The 10,208-nt window shown below is 45.0% G+C and overlaps 3 protein-coding genes across 3 annotated transcripts; 2 read left to right on the plus strand and 1 right to left on the minus strand.

Moving 5' to 3' along the window:
* Window positions 1-924: 924 nt before the first annotated feature.
* On the plus strand, window positions 925-2,207 carry hbae5 (hemoglobin, alpha embryonic 5). Its single transcript, XM_014019270.1, has 3 exons — window positions 925-1,105; window positions 1,324-1,531; window positions 1,984-2,207. Exons 1-3 carry the CDS (start codon window positions 1,011-1,013, stop codon window positions 2,110-2,112), a joined length of 432 nt encoding a protein of 143 aa, XP_013874724.1. The 5' UTR covers window positions 925-1,010; the 3' UTR covers window positions 2,113-2,207.
* A 40-nt stretch (window positions 2,208-2,247) lies between these two features.
* Window positions 2,248-5,060, minus strand: aqp8a.2 (aquaporin 8a, tandem duplicate 2). Its single transcript, XM_014019269.1, has 5 exons — window positions 4,741-5,060; window positions 4,484-4,610; window positions 3,875-4,089; window positions 2,552-2,686; window positions 2,248-2,476 (listed from the first exon to the last, which is right to left on the minus strand). The coding sequence occupies exons 1-5, from the start codon at window positions 5,004-5,006 to the stop codon at window positions 2,431-2,433; spliced, it is 789 nt and encodes a 262-aa protein (XP_013874723.1). The 5' UTR covers window positions 5,007-5,060; the 3' UTR covers window positions 2,248-2,430.
* Window positions 5,061-7,602: 2,542 nt separating this feature from the next.
* LOC106525168 (uncharacterized) lies at window positions 7,603-10,128 on the plus strand. The gene is made up of 2 exons (XM_014019303.1): window positions 7,603-8,181; window positions 8,507-10,128. The coding sequence occupies exons 1-2, from the start codon at window positions 7,603-7,605 to the stop codon at window positions 9,506-9,508; spliced, it is 1,581 nt and encodes a 526-aa protein (XP_013874757.1). The 3' UTR covers window positions 9,509-10,128.
* Window positions 10,129-10,208: the final 80 nt, after the last annotated feature.

The following is a 10,208-nucleotide window of genomic DNA, read 5'->3' on the forward strand; positions in this document are numbered from 1 at the left end:
GAACTAGAGGGGGCCAAAATTCAACACTCGTCAATATTTAATAAAGAAATGTTATATAACAAATCATTCTTATAGAAACACAAATGACCTTTTCCAAATTGTTTTATGGGTCATTTAGAACATGCATAACCAAAGGAAGAAAAAAGATTAAATATAGAAAGACTTGTCATTAGAACTCATTTCTTTTGCTTTACTAACAACAAAATTTTAATTTATTATTTTGTAGCAGTACATTTTATCACAATCCAGCAAATCAGGTATAAAAGGGAGATCTCTCACTAAAAATCTAATTACTTGACTTTAAAATAAGAAGAGATAATTAAAGTAGCTTCTCTGTTGTCTTTTCCACACCAAAATCATAGATTACTGAAAAATTATAACCTAATTTTCTTGGCTTGAAAGTTATTCAACCGACGTGAGAAGAATGTACTAAACTCAGTGAAAAAAAAAAAACATCAAATAATTTCACATTTAAAGTATTACCTTTGGGGCAGGATAAAAGGTTAATGAGGGCCAGATTTGGCCTGTGAGCCTCGAGTTTGAAACATGTCATTTTATTAATTTTATAAGCTATATTTTGAGTTAAAGTCTTTCCAGTTGGATTTGAKCCCTTTTCTTTGGTCAAATTGAACATTTTCAACTCAGCGCCACTGAACCTGAATATTCGCAGCTGATCCCTGCTCCACATCACTCAGAGATCAAGTCTGAAGTTTTGCACCTCTTCTAAGAAACCTTTCTTCACACGAACATGTAAACATTATCATGTTTTTTTTTTTTTTTGCCAACGGACATGATGGGGCCTGCTGATAAGGGGCCTTCTGTTCTGACACCAATCGCTGATGCTTCTATCAGGCGAGTCTGAGGGGTTCTATCTGCGTCAGCGGAGGCGGCCCAGCACCCGCCTCACATGGGTGTGACCTTCTGGGGCCAAGTGAATTTAAGTAGGGCTGCGGAGGAAAACCGCAGTCGCCATCTGATTCAGGTAGAGACAGAAAGAGAAGCGAGCAATCATGAGTTTGACGGAGAAAGACAAGGCTGCGGTCAAGGCGCTATGGGCCAAGATCTCCAAGTCAGCTGATGCTATTGGGGCTGATGCTCTGAGCAGGTAAGGAGCCTGTTGACACCCAAAAGGAACTAATTCATCATGAAGCATTTGTTTTCTTACGCACAGAACGTAGTTAGTTTTTGTCTGTTGTCCTGGTTAAAATCTTAAAGCGATAGATGTTTATGCTGCAGGTGGAGATCAAACCTCTGTTTTTCTGTTGCTCATGAGCTCACCTTTTCCACAAAAAATCCTCCYTTTTTTTTTCTCTGTGTCCACAGGCTGCTGAGCGTTTACCCTCAGACTAAGACTTACTTCGCCCACTGGCCTGACCTGAGCCCCGGTTCTGCCTCCGTGAAGAACCACGGGAAGAAGATCATGGGCGGCGTGGCTCTGGCCGTGGCCAAGATCGATAACCTGACCGGAGGCTTGCTGGAGCTCAGCGAGCTGCATGCCTTCAAGCTGAGGGTGGACCCGGCCAACTTCAAGGTAAACCCCATAACTACCTGTTTTTTGTTTTATTTTTTAAATTCAGTTCAGTGCTTTTGATGTGGTCTTTTGTGGGTAATGAACAATCAATAGCCTACCTGTTGTAGATAGCCTTTTGAGTGAGGTCAGTTAGTTTTCGTGGATTGTCAGAACAAAACACCACCTTTTTGTATTACATGGATATTTACATAAAAACATGGTTAACTGCAAACACAGAAGTATTAGCAGCTAGCTACAGTGTGCAACCTGAAATTTCCTAAAATATTCGCTAGAATAACTGTTTTACGGGAAACTGACAAAACTGTAAATGTTAATAAAATAGTGTTTGCATAACATTTTAAAGACTGTACTTGGTCTCGTTCAAACTATTAGCTTGTCACTCTGGTCAGAAATAAAGTCCTCTTTCAGAATAAAATGAACTTCATTAAGATCAATATTTTTTTTGTCTGCAGCTCCTGGCCCACTGCCTTCTGGTGGTCATCTCCACCATGTTCCCTAACGACTTCACCCCAGAGGCCCATGTCGCCTTGGATAAGTTCCTGTTCAACGTGGCCCTGGCTCTGTCAGAGAAATACCGCTAAGCTGTCCTCAGAGGGGCGCACAGGCTGATACACACATGTAACAACAACTCATGGTGAAATGTAACAGAATAACAATAAACTGCATGCCGTGAAAATGTCTTTTTTGTGTCCTCGTGTGCTGCACACTCAAACGTCTGCAGAAAAACATTTTATTGTCTTTATAAAACGACAACAGAGTAGGATTTTACAGCTTATTTTATACTTTTTGGGGGAAAGAAATCCAACAAATACCAAAACAAAACAAATAAAACACCAAAACGTACAAAGTGATAAATGTTTACAGCTTCATTGTCACCTCTCTGACCGTAAACCTGGTTGTCAGGATTTCATAATGACTCGTAACTTCTTATCTCCAAGGAAGAGCCTGAAACAAAAGAAAGTTGATTCAGGCAATGTTTTTTTTTCCCACTTGTTCCACTTCAACGTGGATTATTTTTACCTGACCAAAGCAGCAGCCACCAGTCCTCCTGCGATGGGTCCGACCCAGTACACCCAGTGGTAGGTCCAGTAGTTGGTGAGCACAGCTGGACCGAAAGCCCTCGCAGGATTGAGACACGTTCCTGATATGTCACCACTGCACAGAATGAAGATTCATAATAAAACATGACTTGCATTATTTGTATATTTCCTGTGCAACATATTATATATTTAGGCTGCCTCTTTTACAAACAACTAAAAAAACATGAGTCAACAATTTTTTTTTAAGTATTAAAGTAATTTATCAATTAGTCAGTTCTGTGGGAAAATACCATCTCTTGATTTTGCATTTCTAATAAAAAATTCAGATTATGTTTTGAAAATGAAATAAATGGGCTAATTTCAGATTTCATAAACTAAAAAAATGGAATTAACTTTATTTTTATATTAAAATAAGCACTATTAATAAAAAAATTATTTCTTTACTACAACCCTTTATCTTATCTCCAAACAAGCTCGTTTAGTTCTCTTTAGGAGCTGGTCTGAACTGATTAGTTAAAAAAAAATAGGCTGACATACATGCGGCAGGCGTCTCATTTTCCCACTTGCCCGCTCAATGTAAACGTTTGTAGCCTGAATATTTATTTATTTATTTGATTTTTTTTTTGCACAGAACACTTCTTGGTTAAAATCTAAGTAAGCTAACCAATRACACTTATTGTGAAATAAAATCACATCAGTTAGTAGCTAACTTTAGCATTTAACTTACTGGTTCTTTCATAACATACTTTCAAATCAAAGCAGAGGCTTTATACTTGCATTAATGTGATTTATAAGGGATACAGTGGGCATAGGAGCTGTTAAAGCGATCCTGCAAAGCGATCCTGCCTCTGTTACTCCTCTGAACCACAAAGGGAATAGTCACCGAGCCAACTCGGGTGATCTGATGTTCTGACATGAGGGTTCTTGTATGTAGTGATGACAGCCAGCCACAGGATTTAGAATGATGGATGTCTCATGTATTTCATGTGTAGTGCTCTGAGTTAATGCGTATTACTTATACTGCACGCCTGCTATTGTTCCACAGTTTTATATTTGTGTAAGCCCACAAGTTGCAAAAGGTGGCTGGCATGGTTGGTGCATTTAGAAACAGCAAGAAACAATTTAAAGCTTGCTTTCGCTTTGCAAATTATTTAACAGCTTTGTTTTTTTTCCCCCTGTGATTTTCATGCTTTGCGGGCCATTATCAGCTAAATGGCATTGCTAGGTGTAGAAACTTCACACTTGTCATTAACGTTTAGTTCACACAATAAACTGCTTAACACGTGAGTGCTTTTCATCTCACCCTGCCAAGATGTTAACCGTGACAGTACAGCCCACCAGAAACGGGGCGAGCGGCGTCTTCGTCTTGCCATTGACTGCCGCCAACAGCACCACCGTGGTTACCAGGCAGGTCATCACCACCTCTCCAAAAATAGCCCCGTACAGCTGGCTCTCTGACGTGACGATGTCAAACGCTGCTCCAGTTGCGTTGTTGTAGCGCTGTTCAGGGGTCATTATCTGTGAAACGTGTGAAGAAATTAATTTTTAACCGTTAAGATATCTATAAGGCACCTTGTTGTGCCAGAATCCCACGGGGCTGGGATTGTTTGGTCACATATTTGCGAAACTCATTTATCAGGGAGTCCACAAAATGCCTTGAAACATTCAGACGGGGAAAATATTTGAGCCCCAAATCTCTTGGTCTAAAAATCATGCCAACAATAAATAGAAATCTCTTTAATTTTCTTTTTAAAAATGRCCAGACGAAACACAACCACATGGTTTGCCTGTCACTTATTTTGAACAACCAACTAGTTTCCAAAAGCACAGCTCAGTAAGGTACAATTTTTTTTTACAAGAGATTAAACAAACTATAATTTTCAAATATTTTGTTTTTCTTTTTTTAGCTGACCTTAGCCATTCCAGCTCCAAGCACTCCTCCAATTAATTGGCTCACAAGGTAGGGCCCCACCATCATCAGCTCCATGCCTCCACACAGGTAGATAGCAATGGTGAAGGGAGGGTTGAAGTGRGAGCCACTGGAAGAAGGGAAAAGAAACAAGTTCAGAGCAAATTTAAAGTTGAAAAGGKGACACTGATCATTTCCACTGAACATATACAAAGCATACAAACACATGCAGCAAAAGCTAAAGGATAAATGCAATTGACCTGATTTTATCCATGACAGCCACCAGCACAGCCACAGCCAGGCCATGCACCAGAGCCGGCTGCAGGCGTCCAGCTGCAGGGACGTTCTCGATGACGGACACGCAGCCGATGAAAACAAAGAACATGGTCCCCACAATTTCAGCCAGGCAGGGCTGGAACAAACTCTCATACTTGTTCTGAGGCTTGGACCCCGATGGTTCCTTATTAGTCTTCTTCAGAAGAGTGGAATCTGCCAAGTCTTCCATTTCCATTTTCTCCACACCCATGGTTGCTACTCGCTTTGTCCAGAGCGTCCACCTCCAGCACCTGAACCCGTCTGTCGACTGAGTCAGAGGAGGTGCATCGTGCTGTTTATGTGCTGCTGTCGTTGAATTCACCCATCATAAAAACATCAAGAGTGATGGATAATGGACTATCTCCACCTGCACATATCTTAATCTTAAGGTGTTTGATACCTGTCCAACTCTGGCCTGTCAAACGAGACAGTTAGCTTAAGAGTTCAAAGACAAATAAACTGACCACATAAACATTTTAGAGGTTATTTATTTATTCAGAATAATCATCATCTCAGCTTTATGTGGTCACACAGGTGAACCTACCATAACTGACAGGAGCCCATATAGATAAGACAGACTTGGGCTGACTTTGCAACACATCAGGAGAGGTCAGGTGCACTCTGCACACACATTTACTCTGGTAAACATTAGATAATATCAGAGTACTTCAGTGTGCTTTACTAAACAAGTACATTTACTGGTTTTACGACTGAGTGTAGTTCAAAGACACCTGAACGCACACATTGCTTTTTGATTCCTTGAAGTTTAACCATTTTTATTTTATCATCACTCATCAAATCATCAGGTCTTCAAGGAAGTAAAGTACTAAAAACAACATATTTACTACCACTGAAAGGCTTATGTTTTGAAATGTAACTTTTTAAGTGTCTGGAGGTTTCCAAACAGAATTTCTATCATGATTTTTTTTAAATGAAACAGGAACAATTAATAAAAACAATTCTCTATATCTTTAATCTAACAAGGCTGGCTGAAGAATTAGAAAAATTATTGTTGAATATACCTGTTTTATTTTCCTCTAAAACCTCTCTCTTTAAGCCACACAAGTGTTTCCATTTGCTGCTTATAAACTAACAATTTCCTGAATACTCTCGTTATTAAAACAAAACATAACATACAACTAGCATTTTGTTCTAAAATGCACGTTAAAGGAACTCAATCAGTTTTGAGCATTATTTTTCTCTCTTTCAGATTAAACCCATTTGTGCCATTTAAAATATCTCTAATAAAATTATGTATTATTTCAATTAAACATCTTTTTAATCATTTGAAGAATGTAGCGTTCCTTACTGCTTAGCATGCCAACATTTTGAATAAAGTTTTCATTAGTACTCGGTATGTGTTGAGAGTGACTCTCGAGTACTACCACACCAGATCTGAGCTCATTATGTGTTTGATCTGATCAGTTAGTTCCCTTTCAGTCAATTCACTCGGTACAACACATCATGTATGGGAAACCACGCCTCTGCGTGTCCTGGCTGAAGCCACCTCTAATCACGCCTTTAGGCAGGTGATGTGATGACGACAGATGTCAGGCTCCGCCTGTACATATATATTTATTGTCGCCATCACAGTCACTCCTTAGTTCTTTTGCTCTTCACCTCGCAAGAACACCCACCTCTTCCAACCTAGCTWGTTAGCTGCTGCTAATWAGCTTTGTTTGTTCGAAGGTTCTCGGATTTAGTTTAACGGCTTTTGTTGGTGTCAGCTACAGCTGCCTACTGGTAACTGTGTCTGCCCGCGGAGCGCWAACTTTGAGAAACCTTTCTTACCTTGACGAAAGAGAGAATTTTGTGGTTCGGGATGAGCACAAAATTACTAAAGAAGAATCAGAAGTCTTCAGTTCGCCCCTGTCCCCAGGGGGTGCGGCTTCTCGCTTCACGAAAAGGACCAGCATGAGGCTTGCCCGGTCTATTTGGGGATCATCCACGCTCGTAGGGCGTTGGCTGAGCCCGAAGCGTGTGCGTTTTGCCGCCTGCTTCGACGCTCAACCCTGGAGAGATGGGTTAAGTTCTTGGAGAAAGTGCTGGGCGAGGCTGCAGTCATGCGGCAGGACCCTCTCCTCTCCGAGTCTAGTAACCCGGTTCCATCCGAGTCTGAYGAGGAGGAGCCCTCGGTTGAAGTCCCCGCTTCCAGCTGGGCAGTCCAAGTGGAATATATGGAGGGGTTAGCCGACACAGAGGAGGAGGCCTCYCAGTTTCATCTGGACCTCCACCACGGAGGGGAGGACRTGCTGGATATCGRCCTGGATGTGCATGGTCTGTTGGAAGACGACGATGAACCCGGTCCGAGTCCAGAAGCCCCCGCAGCTGTGGGGGCAAACCAGGAGGACACGTCTTTTCTCTCTTTGTGTCGTCGCGCGGCTCAGAAACTGGAGGTGGAATGGCCTGCTCCCCCTTCTACACAAAAACCGTTGCGRTTCGCTGGATTTTTTCTCCCCACTGAACYGACMGCGGTGAAAAACCGTCTTCCCATGTTCCCAGACTTCGTCTCGGAGCTGACATCCTGCTGGACCAAACCTCTGTCCACACGCGTCACAGTGCCCGGTTATGGACCGTATTTGGATTTGGAAGGAGCTGAAAAAGCTGGGCTGGTGAACATACCTCCCATGGARCYGTCCCTGGCAGCGTATTTGGCCCCGTCTCACAACCATGGTGTGAACGGACCCACCACGCTCCCTTCCAASCCCTGTAGATTTTCTGCTGCGCAGCTTGAAAAAATCTACAAGGCTCAGGCCACCGCCGCTCGCGGCCTGAGYTCCATCAGCATGCTCTAGACTTACCAGGCTATGGCTCTGGCGGAGCTCGGAGCCCAGGTACTGGCCGAGAGTCCTCTGCTGCCTCTCTTAAATGAGATCAGACTCACCGCGGACTACATCCTCCGTGCGTCCCACAGCGTAGCGCTCTCCCTGGGCAGAGGGATGGCTTCAACCATGGTGGCGCAGAGACATTTGTGGTTGACACTCTCTGATATCCCCGACAGAGACCGGGCCACATACCTGGATGAACCAGTTATGGCGGCTGGGTTATTCGGTCAGTCTCTCGAAGTTATTCAGGCGAAATTCGAGCTGAGGAAGAAGCAGGCAGAAGCTCTGCGCTGCATTATCCCCAGACGGGACTCGAGACCCAAGACCAGCACACAGAAGCCGGCCACACAGCCGCCTCCGGTGAAGAGAACGGTGCTGCCCGGGAGCCTAGGCACCCAGCCACCGCAGCCTCATAACCACGGCCAACCCCCCCCCACCAGTCGGCTTGGAGCAAGGGCCCCCCTCCGGGTGTTCAGAAAGGCGCGATGCCTCGGAGGAAGAAGACGCAGTCCTCCTAACTGTGGGACCGTCACTGCAGGGACTTCGGGACCAGGGAGACATGTTCGCCAGTTTTCGGCTGCCGCCCAAGAGACATTTTGTTTGTACTGTTCAAAATGTTAACAGGCAGCTTCTGCATTCGGTCAGCCCGGGCGACTGGTTTGCGAACGTCAATTTAACAGATGCTTACTTCCATGTAGCGATTCACCCGGACCACAGGAAATTTCTGAGGTTTGCGTTCGAAGGCGTAGCCTACGAATTCCTGATGCTGCCATTCGGTCTGTCGTGGCACCCCGCACCTTTTCAAAATGTGTCGAAGCGGCACTATCTCCTCTCAGGGAGAAAGGAGTTCGCCTGTTAGCGTACCTAGACGTCTGGGCTCTGATAGCCAGCTCCAAGGAGCAGGCTACAGAGCATCTGTCTCAGGTTCTGTCGCACATTCAGGCTCTGGGTTTTTCTGTGTGCATTACGTCACCGCCACAGAAAGCTAACGATAACTGCCTCATGCATGAAGGCTCTCAGTTCTTGGAGGGAACCCGGCCTGCTRTGCCGAGGCTCACCGATAGGGAGAGTGTCCTTTCGCAAAGTGGTATCCACAGAYGCCTCCCTGGTGGGGTGGGGGGCTCTGTGCGATGGTGCGGCAGTGAGTGGGGTTTGGACTCTGAAGCAGTCCAGACTCCACATAAACTGCCTGGAATTGTTAGCGGTTCTGTTAGCACTGAAACAATTTTGTCCAGTTCTGCAGAACCAACATGTTCTGATCAGAACAGACAACACGACTGTAGTGTCATATATAAACAGACAGGGGGGAACACGGTCTCTTCCCCTGTTGGAACTGTCTCACACTCTCTTGCAGTGGTGCAACGTGCATTTCCTGTCTATCAGGGCCACTCACGTTCCTGGGAGACTGAATCTGGGCCCAGATCTACTCTCCAGGGGCAGACCTATGGTGAGGGAGTGGAGGCTGCATCCCTCAGTGGTGGACCAGATTTGGACCATGTTTGGCAGAGCAGCAGTGGATCTCTTTGCCACAGGGGCCAACACCCACTGCCCTCTGTTCTTTTCCATAACGGATCAGAACGCCCCACTAGGGGTGGATGCTCTAGCCCACCCATGGCCCAATGTACTGCTGTATGCATTTCCCCCAGTGGAGATGATACTGCCTGTACTAGAGAGGGTGCGCAGACAGCGTCTGTCTCTGATTCTGATGGCGCCCCACTGGCCAGCGAAGTGTTGGTACGCCGAGATAATCAGCCTGCTGGCTGCTCAGCCCTGGCAACTTCCTCTTCACCAAGATCTCCTCTCTCAGGCAGGGGGGGGTGGGATATTTCACCCACACCCAGAGTTGTGGAGGCTGCACGCCTACCTGCTGAAAGGTCCTGCTTGCTAGCCAGGGGCCTTCCCCCGGCAGTGGTGGCAACTATCCAGAACGCGAGAGCGCCCTCCACTAGAGGTTTATATACTTACAATTGGCACGCTTTCGAGCAGTGGTGTGAGGTCACGCACATTGTTCCGTTCCAGTGCTCTATGGTGGACGTTTTAACATTCCTTCAGGAGCTGCTGGATAAAGGTCTGGCTTTTTCTACAATTAAAGTCTACTTAGCAGCTACTGTATCTCTGCTTGCCATGTGGGTTTTGATGGAGTTACGCCAGGTGCTCATCCTCTAGCAGTGCATTTTCTGAAGKGGGTCCGTAGGCTACGGCCTGTTATTAAACCCAGTATCCCTACCTGGGATCTTACTGTGGTGCTTGAGTCTCTCTTTGACCCCCCTTTTGAGCCCCTGGAGTCTGTGGATTTGAAGTTCCTTTCATATAAAGTTGTGTTGCTTYTRGCACTAACAACTGTTAAACAGGTCGGGGATCTCCATGCTCTATCTGTGAATCCCTCCTGTATTCAGTTTTCACCTGATGGCTCCAAGGTGGTTCTGCATCCAAACTCGATCTCCCTAAGGTGATACCTTCTAACTACAGCTCCATGTCTATTGAGCTTTGTAGTTTTTATCCTCCCCATTTTGCATCTGAGGAGCTGAGGATGTTACATTCTTTGTGTCCTCTACGTGCACTGCGTGTTTACATTGATCGCACACAGG

This window comes from Austrofundulus limnaeus, unplaced genomic scaffold, assembly GCF_001266775.1.
Source record: "Austrofundulus limnaeus strain Quisiro unplaced genomic scaffold, Austrofundulus_limnaeus-1.0 Scaffold215, whole genome shotgun sequence".
Classification (NCBI taxonomy): domain Eukaryota; kingdom Metazoa; phylum Chordata; class Actinopteri; order Cyprinodontiformes; family Rivulidae; genus Austrofundulus; species Austrofundulus limnaeus.